Source organism: Parasteatoda tepidariorum, chromosome 2 (assembly GCF_982258835.1).
Source record: "Parasteatoda tepidariorum strain Cologne lab strain chromosome 2, Ptep-v5.0, whole genome shotgun sequence".
Classification (NCBI taxonomy): Eukaryota; Metazoa; Arthropoda; class Arachnida; order Araneae; family Theridiidae; genus Parasteatoda; species Parasteatoda tepidariorum.
In genome coordinates this window covers 106,356,724-106,380,392 of record NC_141756.1, presented here as the reverse complement: position 1 = coordinate 106,380,392, position 23,669 = coordinate 106,356,724, and the positions used below count along the sequence as shown (strand labels likewise).

The 23,669-nt window shown below is 31.2% G+C and overlaps 1 protein-coding gene across 1 annotated transcript in view; it reads left to right on the top strand.

Annotated features, from left to right (window-relative positions):
- Positions 1–6,489, top strand: part of LOC107444876 (uncharacterized) — a 54,909-nt gene extending 48,420 nt beyond the window's left edge. Inside the window, exon 2 of the mRNA XM_016059124.5 lies at positions 1,841–6,489. Within this exon, the coding sequence (XP_015914610.1) occupies positions 1,841–3,608 (1,768 nt within the window). The 3' untranslated portion in view covers positions 3,609–6,489. The remainder of the gene's footprint in view (positions 1–1,840) is intronic.
- The last annotated feature ends 17,180 nt before the right edge of the window (positions 6,490–23,669 follow it).

Genomic DNA, 23,669 nt, shown 5'->3' with positions numbered 1-23,669 from the left:
TATAGAAAATCCTGTGTATTTTAATATAGAAAAGAAATACAGATATTTATTATAAATTTTGTGCCTATAACTGCTTTGGGATGTATAAGTTTGCAGTCCGACTATTGCTCATATGGTTGGCAGTATTGGTCTGTATATGTGCTATATTAAAATACTTTTAAAATTGAGATTGATTTATAAAAAAAAATATATCCAACTTATTACCTAAAAGTACTCGTAATTTGATTTTGTTTGGAAAGTGGCCTGAGGATTGTGCACAATTTTTGCTACTGTAAGGAATATGCCACAAGCTTGAACTTCTGTGCTTATAAATAACCAAATTTATAAATTCTGATTTTATAACCACAAATAAACTCGATGAGAAATAGTCAAATTAACGAACGCTTAACGCAATAGGGAAAATAGCTTCTCCGTATCGTCCCATAATCTGTAACCCACATTTATGTAAACAAAGCCTTCTTCATTGGTTGTTTTTAGTATTTTTATTAGCATTACTTATTAGCAGGTAGCCTCTTAAATTGTTGGTGGTAAAATAGATTCCCATCGAGATTTAAAACTAATAAAGTTCGTGCTAAATATACTTCCCTCAGACTTAAAAAGAAATATACTAGACTATTTTGTTTCGGTAAGCGGCTAGTGAGCGGGCACTGGTTACGATGCCGTCCGAAAGAAACTGTGAAAACTGGTTCAGGGGTTAACGAGTTACAGCGAGTGACGATAAAACCATGTTTCGTATAAATTTCGCAAATATTCTCAAATAAGGCAGGAAATATATTTAAAAATTTAAACAGCAAATGAAATAATCAGAATTTATATGATCATTATGTCAAAAGCAAAGGAGACATACAGAAGTAAGATACATTATATTATATTTTGAAACGTAAAAACTAAATTCTTTTACTATAACCATTATTACGTTTTCGTGAACTCACTTCCGTTTCCATGAGGGTATCTATATCGTTTTTATATTTATAAGATATGCAAATTTTTACATCAATTTAGATCAGGAAATCGAATTTTGAATATATTACTTTTTTTAAAATTCAATTTCTCAGGAATTATTTGACCAATTTGCTCAAATTTCGTATTTTGCATAATAAAATTACGTTGTTTAAAATGCTGTAAAAATTTGTACACCTCACAATTTTTAGAGCCTCCAAAAAATTAAGTACAGTGCGAAAAACAAAAAACTGATCACCCTGAATAACGATTGATATAATGATCGGATCTTCACGTTCTGGGACTCAATCTTAATGATTTGAGGAGAAAACCGCGTTGATGCTAATTAATTAGGACAATATTTTAAATTAAGAAATCACACACATAAACGTAATTAAGAGTTCCTGAGAAATCAAATTTTAAAAAAGTCAGAGATTTAAAATTCGATTTCTCGGGAACAACTCGACTGATTTCGCACCGATTTTTCCGAGCATCAGACGTAGATCTCATCAACGCTTGGCCACAGAGGCATTATCATTGCGCACTGTGACGTCCCCCCCCCCCAAAGGATTTAAGCCAATCAGATTCGAGATTTTTTTTTTGCGTTTGAACTTTGTTTCTTTATTGAACTAACGTTAAAATAGTTGCCAGAAATCGCTACAAGTTACTTACTATTTTTAACATCGCACTATTGACTACACTTCTTTTAAAAAGTAGAGCACTACAACTACAAACAACGGAAAAAGTAGCGACTACAGTAGTTTCGCTACTTGTAGCGCGCTACTTCCGACCACTGACTGTAACATATGTTATCATTTTAAATGGGTATCCTTGCATAAAAATGAATAATTATTGAATTTCTTTTTTGTCATGCATATATTAACATTCTTTCTTATTACAGACGCCTTCCCATAATCTGCATCGTTTCTCTTGCTCTGGTGATTCTAACAGAAGGTGCTCTTCCTCGTGCCCGCCGACAGGTTCCTCAGAATCTGGAGCACAACGCATACCAGCCACCATTCCTCGTGAGCACACCTGCACCATCGAACTTCTATCATCCTCCAATATCCTTCGGGGATCTCTCTAAAGCAGAACCTGCTGTTCCATTGCACCTTCAACCAAACAACAACAATCAGGCTTTTGGACTCCATCAAGTCTCTGGAGATTCTCACTCAAAAGCCATATCTTATGTCCCAGTCCAGGCCATAAACAAAGCCCCGGCGTCCGAGATCCAGTCTAAGTCACCTTCACCAGCAAAAGAAAAAGACGCAGCTAAAGACGAATATGTGGTTTACTACTATTACTATTACGATAACGACACAACGCCCAATACTAACTTGAGTTTCGATGATATTCCCTCCCTGGAATCTTACGATGAGGACAGAATTGCCAAAGAAAAGAATAATGCTAATTCTAAACCTATTCATTCCGACGCTGTAATTGCTGGAGGTAACAGGTTGAATTCCGATCTTTCTGATGTTTCGAGCTCTTCATCTCAAGCCCGTTCAGCTTCTGGTATTGATAAGGAATCTGTGATAAGCCTAGATAAGAGTTCTGGCGACAGTTTCGCCCCGACACATAAGCCCATATCGAACGTTTATAGGTACGGTGCGAACGAGGTGCCTAAATATCCAGTAGTGCCTAATTTCATAATTGCCGAAACCACAACTGAGGCTAAACCTACTGATGCTGTTACACCCATTCCAGTGTCGTCTATCGCACACGCTACAACTCAGAGCACTTCGTTCAATGCCGCATTTGCCAACGTGGGAAATAATGAAGAGGACGTATCCAACAATGTGCTGGATTCAGCTTTAGAATCCAAATCATTCGAGGAAAATTCTGGAACAGAAGATTCCGTAACGACTACTGTCAAACCGGAGGCGCCCACCACCATTGAAACAACAACAATCACGCCAACCGAAAAGTCTTCGCGTCGACGTCCACCCATCGCCAACGGGAGAAGACGTTTTAACGCCAGTCCATCTTCCTTTTCCTCAACAAGAACTAGAGCACCGGCAAGAGATGCCTCATCTAGTACTACAACCACAACAACTTCGACATCAGCCGCACCAACTAGGAGATCTTTCCAGGGCAGTAACAGGTCCAGGTCTCGTCCCTCCGTTGGAGGCAGCAGAGGACGCACAAGAACAACTGAAAGCAATAACATCGAATCATCATCATCATCATCATCAGCTAGCGAATCGACCACTGTGTCAACCACCACTGCCAGAGCCCGCTTCACTTCAGCTCCAAGAAGATTCCAGTCGAGCCGATCTAGATCTCAGACTAGCTCTACTTCAACGTCTAGACCGTCATCGTCTTCAACGTCAGCATCGCCCGTTAGATCAAGACCGACTAGCAGACGACCCAGTTCAAATTTATTATCCAGAAGTAGGCCTGCAAGACCGGGATTTCCCAGATCTCGTGCACCAGAGCCGGAAGTGCCAGAAACTACGACACCGGAGGCGGAGGAAACTTCTCCAGTTGTTGTCAAAGAAGAGGTAGCGCCGGAAAAAGAGACGACAAGCGAGGAAGAGGAAGAAGAATCGGTGGAGCCTACCACAACTGAAGCAAGCCGATTTTCTGCATTATTTAAGCCTAGAAACAGAAACGCTTTAGGAAATAGACCAAGACCAGTCGCTGGAAACAGACCATCTCGATCTTGAAAAACTTTAAATGGTCTTCTTTTTTCCTACCAAGCAAGAAATTATACTGTCGAAATGTTGTAGAGAATATTTTTGTATGATTGATACTTTTGTGTATACAGTGACGATGTACATAATATTGATTCACTTTGTGAACGAGAGAATATGCGAACTGAACATAAAAGTCATTAGTCAGAAATGTGAATGTTAAAATACGCAAACTTTACCTTAATTTTATAGTAGCTAGTGCTTCTTCCATAAGCTAATTTATTTTAAAATATTTCAATCCATATATATGGCGTCGTTTTTTTTATTATTAATGTTAAGAATTGTTTTATAAAGCTGGTTTACAGTGTGGGAAAACTTACAAACGCAATCATCTCTTCCAAATTTTCATTCCAAAATTTATTCAATAGAGTAAATGAACAAATAATAAATAATGTGACCTATCAAACAAAGTTTGTAGCACTTCAAAATAGCAATTATATCCGTATCTTATGATGCTTCTTAGAGCAGACCTATTCTATATTGGGTTTTTTTCGTGAACATGTCAGAGCGCCACTTAAAACGAAACAAGGTAAACAAAAAAATGCAAAATCTTTCTGACAGTTATTCGAAACTTTCTAATACTTGTATCAAGATTTGTTGAATTCAAGAAACGGCGTAGTTAATGCCAGTAGGTTCTTATTTATGACTCATTTCAATCAAAAAAAGTTATTTAACTATATCCGTATATTACTAAGTGAAACCTCTCGGGAGAGACCACTCTCCATTCCACAGTAAAACGGTCGTTGGTTGTTCTTAGAGTCTACCTCCATTGACTTCCAAAATTGTTATCGAAGTTACATGATTTTACGCAAATGATTTTAATTTTAGTCAGTGACATTTTCTTGAAGTGAAAACGTCATGAAAAGATGGATCACTGAATAAAATTTAGCGTCTATAAAAAATGATCTCAACTAATAAAATTATGCGTAAAAACAAATTTTCCAATTATGAATGCTAAAGTTATTTTAAATAAATAAAAAATTATGTTTTTTGTTTAAGTTTCCCATTAAATTTTATATCATAAAAATAAATTAGATTTAAAAGATGAGAAGAGGTCTGTTAGAGATGTTTTTTTTTCAAAAGTTAACTCTTCTTTTCTAAAATAACTTCCAACTCTAAAAGTAAATCATTGATAGCATCGTCTTTAGAGCAATCTGACTGCAACTGTATCCTCAAAAAGGGCTCTCGAAATAAGAGCCTCACAAAAAATTTTCGAATACATTTTAATCTACTCATTTGTATTGTTGCATTTTCGTTCTGATATATTTCGTGTTTCCTTATTTGACCTTTACCGCATTTGGTGCAAATGTTTACCCGGTCGCTGCGAGAGGTTTTAATGATCTCTCCTAAAGATTTTCTTCAACACAAAGTCTATGGAAAAAATTCCGTGTCTCTCATAAGTGTTCATAAATTAGAGGTGGTCGTAAGTAGAGGTGGTCGCTAAAGAGAGGTGGTCTTTCCTGGAAGTTTCACTGTATTATGAAAATTAAATTTCACTAGAATTCTTTAAAAATATAGAGAATGAATATCATATTTATGAAAAGTCTCAATAGAAAAAAATCAACACTCATTGACAAGTAATCAATTTAAAATTGGATATGAATAAATTATTCAATTTTAAATTTTTTCAGAAGTACTACTGCATATTTCTGAAAAAGATGATTTGTCGATATTTTGCCTATTGAGACTTTTGTACAAGTTGCCATTACACTAAATAATACTACTTAAATTAGCTCTTGGATTCCTTTATATAAACAAATTACTGCAGGCAAAATAAGCTCATTCTGCAACAAGTGTGCTCATATATAAAATCAACTAAGTAAACTAGAACAACTTTATTAGTTTTTAAAATATGATTTTTGACATACAAGAGTCTTCTCAATTACTTGGGTGAGAACTCTGTGAAGGCACCAAAACTGTATTTTTTTAAAAAACTGGCAAAGTTGCTCCATTTGGCAAAGTTTTTCAAGTTAACGGAGACAATTTTAGCAGTTTTTAAAATGTAAATTTTCCACACAATAGAAAGTATTGGTACTGTACCTTTTCATGTCAGAGCACCAGCATTATATTTTAAGAAACTGAATAATTGTGCGGGGCTTGCCTGGCTAACTTGTTCTTGCCTGTCACTGCACCGTAAAACTAAAATAAATATGATTTTGCAACGGAAGAAAAGAAAATCGCCAAGAATCGATCGCCAATTTCTGTTGATCAGAGTTTTTTAGTTTTCCTAATTCTGATTATTAAATATCGAGAATTTTTGTAGATAAAGAGAACCAGATTTGGAATTTTTGCAAAATTCACTAAGCATTTTTAATTTTATAAATACACCCATTTCTCGAATTCTTGATGATTATCAGTCTTTAATTCATCCAATTCAAACACACGTGAAACGCTAATTTGAAACAAATGTATTAAACAAAATTTGTTGGGGGAAAAAATGAAAATTATTATTTTTTTGAGAGAGTAAGTTATTTTTCTAGAGTGTAGTGTTACTTAAGTGAATTGCATGCACACACAAAAAAAGAGTTTTGGACAACTTTTGAATATTTGAAAGTTTTAAAACGTGTATATCGAAGCGTGTCAATTTAGAAGAAGTTCTTTTTGTTTATGAGCTGTGCATACAACTACCAAGAATTCATTGAATTTTTATTTTCATTTATTTTTTCCAATCAGCTGCTATATTCCTTTTATACTGAAAGAATTTACTTAAAAATTTGTTAGATGTTTTGTTGTTGTTAGATTATATTTTTATTAAAAACTTGTAAATCAATGGTCTTCCATATCATCTAGTTTATTCAATGTGAAAATTTAAACTTTCGTTATTTTACTCATAGAAATAAATTTTATAACACTTCTTGGCATTCTTTTTTTATTTTCGATTAGGTGCATTTTTTGTAACATTTCAATTGAAATGTTGGATTAAAAATTTCTGTGGTGTATTATTGTTCTATCAAAAAATTATCTGATTTATCATCACACATATAAGCACATCGGAAAAATATTTGTAAACTAACAGAAAACAATATGTATCTTCTTATTAGAGTTAAAACCTAATGCCTGCGAAATCACTCTACAAAATTACTAATCTTATATGAAAAGCCAATTTAAACTTTACATTCCATACTTTTCTGAATCCTATTACTTCCCACATTAAAATATGCAAAAAATATACAGAAACCCATAATATTATATGAATTAATTTTGCAAAAAAAAGTTTTTGACAACAATTTTTATCAAAAAATTTAAAGTTTCAATAAAAATATCATTGTTTATAAACTAAGAAACGTAAAATAAAGAATGCTTACAATAAAAAAACGACTCTAAAAATTCCTAATATTGAAATGAAAACCTTTCATATTGTTGCTGCTTGTTTTTTTTTTAATTTTTTTAATTCTTAATCAGACGTAGAAAACCCTTCTGTAGAGAACTATCATCAAATTAGAAAATAAATTATTTACAAGTAAATTTTTTATTATAAAAATCATAAAACTTACCTGCTTTATAAATCTGGAGAATTCCAAAATGAAATGGTCATCGTTTGAAAATTTCATTTCAAAATAATATATATAGAGATTATTCCTTCATTACTTTAAGATGACAAACCATACAATAAAATTTTATTATTGTACTCGTAAGATCTCGATACGAATTTCAAAGGGTAACTTTAAAAAAAAATTGCTGAATTCTAGTTGAAATTAATCATTTAAAATTAAAAAATACTTACCAAGAAAACGATAAAAACTTCTTAATAATCAACACAAATGATACTATTACAGGTAATTTGGATTATTCTTTATTGTTGTTTTCCGAATTATATAGATACAGAAACATATACTATTCTAAGAAGAAGAAGAATATTCTATAAGTATTACAGTTCTGCACGTTCTGAAATCATATTTACTCATTGGAATGAAATAAGAAATGTTGACTTCACTTCAATTTATAATGTATTGAAGACAAAAAAATAATTTTTTTATCGTCTTAAACGCATCTGTAACTGTATGCGATCACAAAATCTGAAGTTATCGGTTGCCAGTTTGTTGTTAAAAGAAAGGAAACAATTATTGAGAAATTATTCTCCAAATGTTGGGCGCGTTCTGTTTTAGAATGATTTACTAATGTTCTGGGTCAAAGGCGTCCTACTATATCAATGATTGTGATAGAACTAAATGAAAACTTAATAAATAGTAGCCTGAAAATATCCTCCCCGCTAGAGGGCGTATTCAAGTGTAAAAGAAAATCAATCGTAAAAGAAAATAATTGTTTTTTAAGTGAAATTTTCCAGGCATAAAATTTTTTTTAACAAGATCAAGTATTCCAATTCAAAAGATAAAATTAAAATATTTTCGGAATAAAAAAATTTAAAATTCTGAACTACAATAAATAAATAGTTTTCTAATTTGCATTACTTAAATTTTTGAGGGGAAACGCTGTGTTTTCTTTCTTTCTTTTTTAAAACATAACTCTGAATTCAGTATCGCAAAATCAATATACAATACAAATGCTCGGTATTCTGATACAAAAGTACTATTTAAATATTAAATATATATATATATATATATATATATATATATATATATATATATATAATTGAAGAATATTATTATTTTATAACAATAAAAATTAAAACTATACAAAATAACATTAAAAATTTCTCTTACTTAGTATTCCTGATCCACTTGAGTACCTTCGTCTTGCTTCTAGAAAAATAATTAGAAATATAACTAGAAAAATAACTAGAAAAAGAAGTAGAAAAATAATTGATATAAATCAACTTCAAAGCTTTTGATTCATCTTTAAATTTAAACGTTAATTCTATAGCTTCAAAATGAAATATAAGAATCGAATACAAGCAAGTGACGTTGTGTGGGTATCACGATCCTGATTGGTTGTTGAAAAGTGGCATTTGTTTACATTAACAACTGTTCTTTCCATTCTATTTTGAGCGAGCCAAGCCCGTCAAGTATAAATTCTCTTAGCTGACACATTCTAAATTTTTTCGCAAAGATTTTAATTCTTTCTCGATGTGGAACATAAGCAAACAAATTGGGTATACTATAGCCTACGTCACAGGTTGTGTTATTCCTACTAAATTTAACCCATGAGCGGCATTTTCTGCGAGCCTAACATCAAGCCACAAATAAGCAAACGAAGTGTTTGATTGTTTAAATAGCTGCTCGCCAGATTTTATTGCATTATAAAGAAAAGTAATTGATATTCGATTTTTGATTAATAATTGATTTATGTGGATAGTGGCATTTATGTGGATAGTGGCATAGAATTTAGCATTGCGTCATGGTAAATGTTATTCCTACTAAGTGGAAGTACTTGTGTTTTTGTTATATTATACCCAATTATGCATCGAAGTTGCCAGGTACACAAAACAAAAATGTATCACGGTTACAATAAAATACCTTTACAAATAAGTAAGTTAAGTAAGAGACCTAGTTAGCTAAGTAAGAGACTAAGTTAAGTAAGAGACCTAGACGAGAAGGAATTATATTTCAACAAATTCGATGTGCGATACGGTTGTGTATTTAATTTACTTATCGTTAATTAAAATTCTAACTTAATTAGGGAAACTTAGCTCAACTTAGATACGCCATTTTGCTGATGAAGATTATCTGGAGCTGAAGTCATAGGTCACATGTGTGGGTATGAGAGGTCTTCTTCTACTTGAAGTGCAAGTACCTAGGTATCAGAGGTTAACGCTGATTTCCAGCTGACGCCGACGTTTAGGACGACAGGCTAAGAAACCAAGCCTTAAAGGCCTGGTTTCTTAGGACAGGACGCCGTCAGCTGGAAATCAGCGATAACCTCTGATTGGTCCATTTGTGAGTTTGATAGTATACGTCATCGAACGCTCATCTTGAACTACAATTGCCGTCCAACTCAACTGCAGTAGGATTACAACGTGACGTTAACCACAGAAGCAATGGCGGACAGCATCCAACAGTACATTGAAATCAGCCAAGATTTTGATATTGACATTAAACATAGCTTCTTCATTAAACATAGCACTCTTCATTTAGCTCAGCTATAATGTGTTTTTTCTTGGACAAAGTCATTATTTGTTCTCTAAAACACTGGTCGACAATAACAAAATCAATACAAATTCAAAATAAATATTTGTTTACGTTATTAACGCATGCGCAATGAGAGATAATGTCTGCGTTGGACCGACTGCTCACGCTGAGCTAACAAAAAAGTATTTTTTTGGCGTCAGATCTACGTCAACTTTCCGCTGACGCCCAGATAAGTCGCTAGTTCTAAGAAACCAGGCCTTGAGCTAACAAACCAGTATTTTGTTGGCGTCAGCGGGACGTTGACGTCACGCTGACGCCCAGATAAGGCGATCGTCCTAAGAAACCAGACCTTAGCCTTAAGATAACATTAATTTTATATGAAAAAAAACAACAAAAAGAATGTAAGTTTTGCTGTTGTAAACAAAAAGCTAGAATTCGCGGGACGAGTCTACCCATTCGTATTTAGTTTTAATAAAGCATAATAATATAATTTAGAACTTTCTTTATATTAAAATTAAGTCATTTTAAATGAATTTGAGTATATTATTTTAATTCTGCATTGATAAATTTATCATTAATAAGAAAATTTATAGGTTAAATATAAATGTAAATATAAAATATGTTTATTTTACCTATTTTTCCAATTTTTATATTACAAAATTAACTTTTTTTATTTTATGCAAGTTAAATATATTATTAATTATAAATTATTATTACCTCCCAAAGGAATGGGAAAAGGATTTTTCATGATTCCCAATGTTTGAATTTCGATTTTGTTAATAATCTTTAATTATTATTATTTATTAATTATTTAATTGTAAATTTATATTAATTTTTATTTATTTTTATCGACAACAATCAGACAAAAAAGGGTTATTTTATAATGTTAATGATTATAAAAACAAAACTGTGATCAAAATGTGATAATCGATCAAATACTCAATTTGTGTTATTTTATGAATAAAAAAATGGAATATATAATAAAGTTAGTAGAATGGGTAGACTCATTTTAGTAGAATGTGTAGACTCGCCCCATACGAGAGATTTGTCAGCAGTTCTATAAATATATACAGTAACAGCGTAACTGTTAATATTTTCTAAAATCGATTTCTCAGCTTTAAAGAGGGATAAATAGCGATTCCGAAACACCTATTAAAAGCCTTTTTTCTTTAATATTTACAAAAGTTTGACCACTTGAAAGTTGACAAACTGAAAAAATGGGTAGACTCGCCCCGGTTTACGGTACTATTATAATGCTTGATATAATAAATATTCTATATTTATATAATATGTCGTCTAATTTATTCTATCATCTAATTTAACCCATTGATACACGAACGTAAACAAGTGCAAACCGGTTTCAGTCACGTAAATACAATAAAGCTGTATAGTGTATCACGTGATAATTAAGATTTTACATAGAATCTTATAGTGCGTCTAATAATTTGGCCCTGGGACTGTATAATAACTTTTGATATAATGAAAGAGTGCTACATTGCTATATTAAAGATTCCAGGATAGCATTTTAAATAAGCTTATTAATTAGAGTTACCTAGTAATTAAATTACTAAATAAACACACAAATGTTTGCTTTTTCCATGATAAACAGATTTTCTAAAGCAACAGAATCGGACTACTGACCCTCGAAGGTATGGGGAATAACCGCATTTCTTTAAAAATATCGTCCAGTAGGGGAAAGGTCAAAAGTTCTTCTCGTTCTATTTTTACTTTTCATGTTTTTCTTAATAATATTATAATATCTTTAAAATTTGTTTATTCGTTTGTGCACCCAGTTATAAAACTTGTTAATTCAAAAATAGCTTCGCTTAAAAAAATAACTTTAATAATTTTCTTTTAATTATTTAATTCATTAAAATAAAAATTTGTTTGCTTTAAATAATGTTTTGTTTGCTTTAAATGTTGTTTTGAATAAGGAGTGTGAAATCTAAAATTTACTTTAACTACACATTTTTCTGGAATAATAATTAAATAAAATAGTTTTTATATTTTATTTTCGAGGAATAAAATTTAAAAATTTCATATTTTCATATTTTATTTATTTATTTTTTTGAAATTCGACCAATTCTTTTCAAATTTTTGTATGAAATAATAATTTTAAAAAATAGTTTTTTTCTAATTTTCAAGGAATGAAATTTGAAAATTTCATCTTTTTATATTTTTTGAAATTCGAACAGTTTTTTTTTTCAAATTTTCCATTTTGGCAGAAAAAATAGAATTTTGCTCCCAACTTTACCCTCAATAACTTCTAAAATTCAATCTATAAAGAAAAGGGCCATCAATAAGACGACAGATACTAATTTTGCGATTAAAATTTCTTTTTCCCTTTTTTAATCTGTTCTCATTTATAAGAACTACTAATTTTCTATGTGCACAAGCAGCTTCTTCGATCGTAGTTGAATGGTGAATACCAGTTAAACTTGCAATAGTTAAAATCCTCAGATATATTGGAGTATTCTTGAATAGAATTGAAATTTACGTACGAATAATATAAAAAATGTGTTCAAACAAAGGAAGGAAAAAAACGGAATAACTTATTTCTAATGATCCGATCTTCGCGTTCAATCTTAATGGTTTGTGGAAGAGATTTTAAATATGATAATTAATTAGTGCAGACGATATTTTAAGTTATAAAATCAGACAAAAAAACGTACTTTATCTGAATAAACATACCTTTTTTTTATAGCAGATTCAGGTTTTTGACCCCAAAAATACTGCCGTAATCTGATCTGGGAAATATGGTCCGCATGCTTTGATCAGGAGAGCGATCCAAAGTTTGAACCCCTTAATGTTAATTTCACTTTTTGTGTATTTCATCATATTTCGGGAACTTTCTAAGCAAATTAAAAAAAAATTGAGCACAATTATAAAATTCGTTTATTTAAATATAATTTCATGCAAAAAATAAATTTCGGAAAATGTTTAATGTTCTTTAACATTTTATTTAATGATAATAGAAACAATTTTAGTTGTAAGGTATGCAATTTTTTACATAATTTTAAATTACGTAAATTTACATTGCAAAATACAAAATTTGAGTTAAATTGGTGCAATAGTTCCTGAGAAATCAAATTTCAAAGAGTATTTAATTGACTGTATTATTTCTGACATTTTTCTCAAAAAGTCTAGCCAAAATTACAGCAAAACAAATGCAATATTTTTTATTTCTGCTCACTTAAACTTTTAAAATCTTGAAAAATAGTTAAAAAGATGCAAAGCATCGGAATTTATCTTGGTTGATTGATGCTCTAAGGATCTTTGAAATGTTTTTGGTATTGATCATTCTCTTTTTGGAATGCGTGTTTATGTGTCCGCTTTCGTGTTTCTGTTTGTCATTAAATCTTGTAGTGTTGCTTCCGTAGTTATGGATACTCTTATTCATTGCAATGCAAATTCACTTATCTTAATTGAACCACTCTAGAATTGCATACATTCATTTAGATATACGCATACTAATTACTCAGAGGTAAGATATTCCTCTTTTTCTCTTGCTTTCATTTAATTTTTCTTTTACAGTAAATTCCGTTTATTGAATAACAATCAATACTAGCATCAAACAAACCATTTCATTTGATTTCTTTAAAAATTTCATAATAAAATATTGAACGTATAAAAATATAGAAACATTTTAAAATAAACTTCATATGAAATGAGCATAATATCTAACTTTGCTGATTAAAAAACAAACCTCTAGCTTTTCATCTGCATTCCTTAAAAAATTCGCAAGAAAATATTGCAATACATTTTAAAATAAACTTCATATGAAATGAGCACAATATCTAACCTTGCTGATTAAAAAACAAACCTCTATCTTTTCATCTGCATTCTTTAAAAGTTTCATAAGAAAATATTGCAATACATTCTAAAATAAACTTCATATGAAATGAGCACAATATCTAACCTAGCTGATTAAAAAACAAACCTCTAGCTTTTCATCTGCATTCTTTAAAAGTTTCATAAGAAAATATTGCAATACATTTTAAAATAAACTTCATATGAAATGAGCACAATATCTAACCTTGCTGATTAAAAAACAAACCTCTAGCTTTTCATCTGCATTCTTTAAAAATTTCATAAGAAAATATTGCAATACATTCTAAAATAAACTTCATATGAAATGAGCACAATATCTAACCTTGCTGATTAAAAAACAAACCTCTAGCTTTTCATCTGCATTCTTTGAAAGTTTCATAAGAAAATTTTGCAATACATTTTAAAGTAAACTTCATATGAAATGAACACAATATCTAAATTTGCTGATTAAAAAATTAACTTGATTCTTATAGGTTACGCTCAATATTTTTCTTATTTTTTCGTGGAGAACTGCAGGGAAAAAAATTCTGTTTCCTTTAATTTTTTAAAATCATTTTATTTATTTATTTATTTGAGTCCTAGGAATGTAGTTTGAATCCTTAATTTAAATTACAAGCTTAATTTAATAATTTATAATTTAACAATTTTTGAACAGGGGGAAAAGTTTTCACGGGATAGTTTTTTTTTTACCTAACAATTTGATCTTTCCGAAGAAGGACTTTTTGGAACAAATATCTCAGACAACAGTTGTTCTTTTTTTTTTTAAGTTTTTTAAAATTTTGAACTGAGTGGTTTTCTCAATAACCCATTATAAATAATTTTTTTCGCAAAAAAATTCTTTTGGTGTTTATACATTATTTTAAGAGAAACCGCTCATAACAAAAAAAGTGTTGGGCAGCTTTATTAGATAAAAAAATTAATCAAAAAAGTTACGATCATAGTTAATCTACTAGATTTAGGAACAAAAACCTTAAGAGGAAGCCATACCACGGAGGAAAATTTTCGTCTCAAATTCTCTTTTTCCTTCGTTACAAACTTAAATTTTTTTAAAAAAAATTTCTACTTTAGGTAAACCTAGAATTTGTCGCCAAGTTTCATTTGTTGAGAAAAATACTACAAATTATTAAAATGCAAACTAATTATAAGAAGATAACTTATCCGTTGTGTTATCCTAAGTTATAATCTCATCCCAGATAGAAAAAAAAGATTTATTTCCACTGAACAAAAACCTTTTAATGTAAACCTAAAAAGGTTTGTAATACGGTTTACGTGTAAACCTTCTAACCTTAAAACGAGATCTGGTACAATCTGCTCTATTCAACGCACATGACGCTAATCCAAAACATTGGAAAACAACCTACTATATAAAAACTTTAAATCGAAAATGACTTAGGGTTTTCAAGCGTGAAAAAATCCTTTAATGATGCTAGTCTCAAGGTGAAAATAGTCTTAAATCAAGGTGATTATAAGGTTTCTTTTCGCAACGTCTTGTATGCTCAGATAAAATCAACCTTGTCATGAAATTTTAATGGACGATGCAATTTGATCCTGTCGCTAGTGTGACGTCAGCTAAAACGTCATTATGGCAGTGAGTGTGACGTCACTGACAATACTTTTTAAAAAAGCTTTAAAAAATAATTTATGATCCTTTCAAAATGAAAGGTTTGAAATCGCAATATTTTTGCTTCATTGAAAAAAGGTTTTTAGTGCAAACATTTTCGTGACAATAAAAAGAAAATTCCGACACAAGGTTTTCATAAGGTTACATGCTTTCTTGGATAGTTTATTTTTATTTATTTTTTTTTTTTAAATGTTTTCTCTCTTTTCAGTGTTTGAAACTTCATGACTTACTCTAAGTTAGAACAAAACTCACTTTTTCTATACCTTAAATTTTAAATTAGTAATGAAAGAGGATTTGTGACGAAAATTTTCTTCCACAATATGGCGCCCACAATAGAAGTTCTATATGTAAAAAGAATGATTTTTCTTGTCAAAGAGCGAATAAGGGACTAAAATCGTATCAGGAGGCACGCACACATCACACCCCGTAACACCCTATAATATTGACCTATAAATTTGAAACTCGGTCTGAAATTAGAGTTTAATGTAACGAACAAATGTACCGAAGAACTTTTTTATAGACTGATTAGTGGGCCAACAATGGGCCAAAATAAGTTTTGTTGACTAGCCGGGAGGAGGAGTTTTAAGCTAAATATTCGTATGACTAGCATGTGTAGCGTGGCGCAGATGACAGCGCTGTGGGAAAGTTAGATTTGTAGTTCTTCGGGCCCTGGGTTCGAAACCGTGCGCGTCTCTATTTTCAAAATATTTTTATTTTTTCTATATTATTTTTTTAATATACTTTTCGATATTTCAACGTGAATCAAGAGTTCTGTACATAAAAATAACTATTTTTTCTTTGGGAAATAATGAATAATGGCTAATAAACGGAAACATTTCAGATAATTTTTATTGATTTATTTATTTTATTTTTTATTATTTCTTTAACCTCTTTGTCTATATTTTAAAGTGAATAAAGTGTTCTATATGTAAAAAGAATGATTTTTCTTGTCAAAGAGCGAATAATAACTGAAAAAGGGACTAAAATCGTATCAGGAGAAATACCCACATCACACCCCGTAACTCCCTATAATATTGACCTATAAATTTCAAACTCGGTCCGAAATTAGAATTTAATGTAACGAAAAATTGTAATGAAGAACTTTTTTATAGACAGATTAGTGGGCCATCAATGGGCCAAAATAAGTTTTGTTGACTAGCCGGGAGGAGGAGTTTTAAGCTAAATATTCGTATGACTAGCATGTATAGCGTGGCGCAGTTGACAGCGCTGTGGAAAAGTTAGATTTGTAGTTCTTCGGGCCCTGGGTTGGAAACCGTGCGTGTCTCTATTTTCAAAATATTTTTATTTTTTCTATATTATTTTTCTAATATACTTTTCGATATTTCAACGTGAATCAAGAGTTCTGTACATAAAAATAACTATTTTTTCTTTGGGAAATAATGAATAATGGCTAATAAACGGAAACATTTCGGATAATTTTTATTGATTTATTTATTTTATTTCTTATTATTTCTTTAACCTCTTTGTCAATATTTTAAAGTGAATAAAGAGTTCTAAATGAAAAAAGAATGATTTTTCTTGTCAAAGAGCGAATAATGACTGAAAAAGGGACTAAAATCGTATCAGGAGGCATGCACACATCACACCCCGTAACTCCCTTTAATATTGACCTATAAATTTGAAACTCGGTCTGAAATTAGAGTTTAATGTAACGAAAAAATGTACCGAAGAACTTTTTATAGACTGATTAGTGGGCCATCAATGGGCCAAAATAAGTTTTGTTGACTAGCCGGGAGGAGGAGTTTTAAGCTAAATATTCGTATGACTAGCATGTGTAGCGTGGCGCAGTTGACAACGCTGTTGGAAAGTTAGATTTGTAGTTCTTCGGGCCCTGGGTTCGAAACCGTGCGTGTCTCTATTTTCAAAATATTTTTTTTTTCTATATTATTTTTTAAATATACTTTTCGATATTTCAACGTGAATCAAGAGTTGTGTACATAAAAATAACTATTTTTTCTTTGGGAAAGAAAGAATAATGGCTAATAAACGGAAACATTTCGGATAATTTTTATTGATTTATTTATTTTATTTTTTATTATTTCTTTAACCTCTTTGTCTATATTTTAAAGTGAATAAAGTGTTCTATATGTAAAAAGAATGATTTTTCTTGTCAAAGAGCGAATAATGACTGAAAAAGGGACTAAAATCGTATCAGGAGGCACGCACACATCACACCCCGTAACTCCCTATAGTATTGACCTATAAATTTGAAACTCGGTCTGAAATTAGAGTTTTATGTAACGATCAATACCGAAGAACTTTTTTATAGACTGATTAGTGGGCCAACAATGGGCCAAAATAAGTTTTGTTGACTAGCCGGGAGGAGGAGTTTTAAGCGAAATATTCGTATGACTAGCATGTGTAGCGTGGCGCAGTTGACAGCGCTGTGGGAAAGTTAGATTTGTAGTTGTTCGGGCCCTGGGTTCGAAACCGTGCGTGTCTCTACTTTCAAAATATTTTTATTTTTTCTATATTATTTTTTTAATATACTTTTCGATATTTCAACGTGAATCAAGAGTTCTGTACATAAAAATAACTATTTTTTCTTTGGGAAATAATGAATAATGGCTAATAAACGGAAACATTTCAGATAATTTTTATTGATTTATTTATTTTATTTTTTATTATTTCTTTAACCTCTTTGTCTATATTTTAAAGTGAATAAAGTGTTCTATATGTAAAAAGAATGATTTTTCTTGTCAAAGAGCGAATAATAACTGAAAAAGGGACTAAAATCGTATCAGGAGAAATACCCACATCACACCCCGTAACTCCCTATAATATTGACCTATAAATTTCAAACTCGGTCCGAAATTAGAATTTAATGTAACGAAAAATTGTAATGAAGAACTTTTTTATAGACAGATTAGTGGGCCATCAGTGGGCCAAAATAAGTTTTGTTGACTAGCCGGGAGGAGGAGTTTTAAGCTAAATATTCGTATGACTAGCATGTATAGCGTGGCGCAGTTGACAGCGCTGTGGGAAAGTTAGATTTGTAGTTCTTCGGGCCCTGGGTTCGAAACCGTGCGTGTCTCTATTTTCAAAATATTTTTATTTTTTCTATATTATTTTTCTAATATACTTTTCGATATTTCAACGTGAATCAAAAGTTCTGTACATAAAAATAACTATTTTTTCTTTGGGAAATAATGAATAATGGCTAATAAACGGAAACATTTCGGATAATTTTTATTGATTTATTTATTTTATTTCTTATTATTTCTTTAACCTCTTTGTCAATATTTTAAAGTGAATAAAGAGTTCTAAATGAAAAAAGAATGATTTTTCTTGTCAAAGAGCGAATAATGACTGAAAAAGGGACTAAAATCGTATCAGGAGGCATGCACACATCACACCCCGTAACTCCCTTTAATATTGACCTATAAATTTGAAACTCGGTCTGAAATTAGAGTTTAATGTAACGAAAAAATGTACCGAAGAACTTTTTTATAGACTGATTAGTGGGCCATCAATGGGCCAAAATAAGTTTTGTTGACTAGCCGGGAGGAGGAGTTTTAAGCTAAATATTCGTATGACTAGCATGTGTAGCGTGGCGCAGTTGACAACGCTGTTGGAAAATTAGATTTGTAGTTCTTCGGGCCCTGGGTTCGAAACCGTGCGTGTCTCTATTTTCAAAATATTTTTTTTTTCTATATTATTTTTTAAATATACTTTTCGATATTTCAACGTGAATCAAGAGTTCTGTACATAAAAATAACTATTTTTTCTTTGGGAAAGAAAGAATAATGGCTAATAAACGGAAACATTTCGGATAATTTTTATTGATTTATTTATTTTATTTTTTATTATTTCTTTAACCTCTTTGTCTATATTTTAAAGTGAATAAAGTGTTCTATATGTAAAAAGAATGATTTTTCTTGTCAAAGAGCGAATAATGACTGAAAAAGGGACTAAAATCGTATCAGGAGGCACGCACACATCACACCCCGTAACTCCCTATAGTATTGACCTATAAATTTGAAACTCGGTCTGAAATTAGAGTTTTATGTAACGATCAATACCGAAGAACTTTTTTATAGACTGATTAGTGGGCCAACAATGGGCCAAAATAAGTTTTGTTGACTAGCCGGGAGGAGGAGTTTTAAGCGAAATATTCGTATGACTAGCATGTGTAGCATGGCGCAGTTGACAGCGCTGTGGGAAAGTTAGATTTGTAGTTGTTCGGGCCCTGGGTTCGAAACCGTGCGTGTCTCTACTTTCAAAATATTTTTATTTTTTCTATATTATTTTTTTAATATACTTTTCGATATTTCAACGTGAATCAAGAGTTCTGTACATAAAAATAACTATTTTTTCTTTGGGAAATAATGAATAATGGCTAATAAACGGAAACATTTCGGATAATTTTTATTGATTTATTTATTTTATTTTTTATTATTTCTTTAACCTCTTTGTCTATATTTTAAAGTGAATAAAGTGTTCTATATGTAAAAAGAATGATTTTTCTTGTCAAAGAGCGAATAATGACTGAAAAAGGGACTAAAATCGTATCAGGAGGCACGCACACATCACACCCCGTAACTCCCTATAGTATTGACCTATAAATTTGAAACTCGGTCTGAAATTAGAGTTTTATGTAACGATCAATACCGAAGAACTTTTTTATAGACTGATTAGTGGGCCAACAATGGGCCAAAATAAGTTTTGTTGACTAGCCGGGAGGAGGAGTTTTAAGCTAAATATTCGTATGACTAGCATGTATAGCGTGGCGCAGTTGACAGCGCTGTGGGAAAGTTAGATTTGTAGTTCTTCGGGCCCTGGGTTCGAAACCGTGCGTGTCTCTATTTTCAAAATATTTTTATTTTTTCTATATTATTTTTTAATATACTTTTCGATATTTCAACGTGAATCAAGAGTTCTGTACATAAAAATAACTATTTTTTCTTTGGGAAATAATGAATAATGGCTAATAAACGGAAACATTTCGGATAATTTTTATTGATTTATTTATTTTATTTCTTATTATTTCTTTAACCTCTTTGTCAATATTTTAAAGTGAATAAAGAGTTCTAAATGAAAAAAGAATGATTTTTCTTGTCAAAGAGCGAATAATGACTGAAAAAGGGACTAAAATCGTATCAGGAGGCATGCACACATCACACCCCGTAACTCCCTTTAATATTGACCTATAAATTTGAAACTCGGTCTGAAATTAGAGTTTAATGTAACGAAAAAATGTACCGAAGAACTTTTTTATAGACTGATTAGTGGGCCATCAATGGGCCAAAATAAGTTTTGTTGACTAGCCGGGAGGAGGAGTTTTAAGCTAAATATTCGTATGACTAGCATGTGTAGCGTGGCGCAGTTGACAACGCTGTTGGAAAGTTAGATTTGTAGTTCTTCGGGCCCTGGGTTCGAAACCGTGCGTGTCTCTATTTTCAAAATATTTTTTTTTTCTATATTATTTTTTAAATATACTTTTCGATATTTCAACGTGAATCAAGAGTTGTGTACATAAAAATAACTATTTTTTCTTTGGGAAAGAAAGAATAATGGCTAATAAACGGAAACATTTCGGATAATTTTTATTGATTTATTTATTTTATTTTTTATTATTTCTTTAACCTCTTTGTCTATATTTTAAAGTGAATAAAGTGTTCTATATGTAAAAAGAATGATTTTTCTTGTCAAAGAGCGAATAATGACTGAAAAAGGGACTAAAATCGTATCAGGAGGCACGCACACATCACACCCCGTAACTCCCTATAGTATTGACCTATAAATTTGAAACTCGGTCTGAAATTAGAGTTTTATGTAACGATCAATACCGAAGAACTTTTTTATAGACTGATTAGTGGGCCAACAATGGGCCAAAATAAGTTTTGTTGACTAGCCGGGAGGAGGAGTTTTAAGCGAAATATTCGTATGACTAGCATGTGTAGCGTGGCGCAGTTGACAGCGCTGTGGGAAAGTTAGATTTGTAGTTGTTCGGGCCCTGGGTTCGAAACCGTGCGTGTCTCTACTTTCAAAATATTTTTATTTTTTCTATATTATTTTTTTAATATACTTTTCGATATTTCAACGTGAATCAAGAGTTCTGTACATAAAAATAACTATTTTTTCTTTGGGAAATAATGAATAATGGCTAAAAAACGGAAACATTTCAGATAATTTTTATTTATTTATTTATTTTATTTTTTATTATTTCTTTAACCTCTTTGTCAATATTTTAAAGTGAATAAAGAGTTCTATATGAAAAAAGAATGATTTTTCTTGTCAAAGAGCGAATAATGACTGAAAAAGGGACTAAAATCGTATCAGGAGGCACGCACACATCACACCCCGTAACTCCCTATAATATTGACCTATAAATTTGAAACTCGGTCTGAAATTAGAGTTTAATGTAACAAAAAAATGTACCGAAGAACTTTTTTATAGACTGATTAGTGGGCCATCAATGGGCCAAAAAAAGATTTGTTGACTAGCCGGGAGGAGGAGTTTTAAGCGAAATATTCGTATGACTAGCATGTGTAGCGTGGCGCAGTTGACAGCGCTGTGGGAAAGTTAGATTTGTAGTTCTTCGGGCCCTGGGATCGAAACCGTGCGCGTCTCTATTTTCAAAATATTTTTATTTTTTCTATATTATTTTTCTAATATACTTTTCGATATTTCAACGTGAATCCAGAGTTCTGTACATAAAAATAACTATTTTTTCTTTGGGAAATAATGAATAATGGCTAATAAACGGAAACATTTCGGATAATTTTTATTGATTTATTTATTTTATTTTTTATTATTTCTTTAACCTCTTTGTCAATATTTTAAAGTGAATAAAGTGTTCTATATCTAAAAAGAATGATTTTTCTTGTCAAAGAGCGAATAATAACTGAAAAAGGGACTAAAATCGTATCAGGTGGCACGCACACATCACACCCCGTAACTCCCTATAATATTGACCAATAAATTTGAAACTCGGTCTGAAATTAGAGTTTAATGTAACGAAAAAATGTACCGAAGAACTTTTTTATAGACTGATTAGTGGGCCATCAATGGGCCAACATAAGTTTTGTTGTCTAGCCGGGAGGAGGAGTTTTAAGCGAAATATTCGTATGACTAGCATGTGTAGCGTGGCGCAGTTGACAGCGATGTGGGAAGGTTAGATTTGTAGTTCTTAGGAACCTGGGGTCGAAACCGTGCGTGTCTCCATTTTAAAAATATTTTTATTTCTTCTATATTATTTTTTTAATATACTTTTCGATATTTCAACGTGAATCAAGAGTTCAGTACATAAAAATAACTATTTTTTCTTTGGGAAATAATGAATAATGGCTAATAAACGGAAACATTTCGGATAATTTTTATTTATTTATTTATTTTATTTTTTATTATTTCTTTAACCTCATTGTCAATATTTTAAAGTGAATAAAGTGTTCTATATGTAAAAAGAATGATTTTTCTGGTCAAAGAGCGAATAATGACTGAAAAAGGGACTAAAATCGTATCAGGAGGCACGCACACATCACACCCCGTAACTCCCTATAATATTGACCTATAAATTTGAAGCTCGGTTTGAAATTAGAGTTTAATGTAACGAACAAATGTACCGAAGAACTTTTTTATAGACTGATTAGTGGGCCAACAATGGGCCAAAATAAGTTTTGTTGACTATCCGGGAGGAGGAGTTTTAAGCTAAATATTCGTATGACTAGCATGTGTAGCGTGGCGCAGTGGACAGCGCTGTGGGTAAGTTAGATTTGTAGTTGTTCGGGCCCTGGGTTCGAAACCGTGCGTGTCTCTATTTTTTTACAAAATATTTTTATTTTTTCTATATTATTTTTTTAATATACTTTTCGATATTTCAACGTGAATCAAGAGTTCTGTACATAAAAATAACTATTTTTTCTTTGGGAAATAATGAATAATGGCTAATAAACGGAAACATTTCGGATACTTTTTATTGATTTATTTATTTTATTTTTTATTATTTCCTTAACCTCTTTGTCAATATTTTAAATTGAATAAAGTGTTCTATATGTAAAAAGAATGATTTTTCTTGTCAAAGAGCGAATAATGACTGAAAAAGGGACTAAAATCGTATCAGGTAGCACGCACACATCACACCCCGTAACTCCCTATAATACTGACCTATAAATTTGAAACTCGGTCTGAAATTAGAGTTTTATGTAACGATCAATACCGAAGAACTTTTTTACAGACTGATTAGTGGGCCAACAATGGGCCAAAATAAGTTTTGTTGACTAGCCGGGAGAAGTAGTTTTAAGCTAAATATTCGTATGACTAGCATGTGTAGCGTGGCGCAGTTGACTGCGCTGTGGGAAAGTTAGATTTGTAGTTCTTCGGGCCCTGGGTTCGAAACCGTGCGTGTCTCTATTTTCAAAATATTTTTATTTTTTCTATATTATTTTTTTAATATACTTTTCGATATTTCAACGTGAATCAAGAGTTCTGTACATAAAAATAACTATTTTTTCTTTGGGAAATAATGAATAATGGCTAAGAAACTGAAACATTTCAGATAATTTTTATTTATTTATTTATTTTATTTTTTATTAT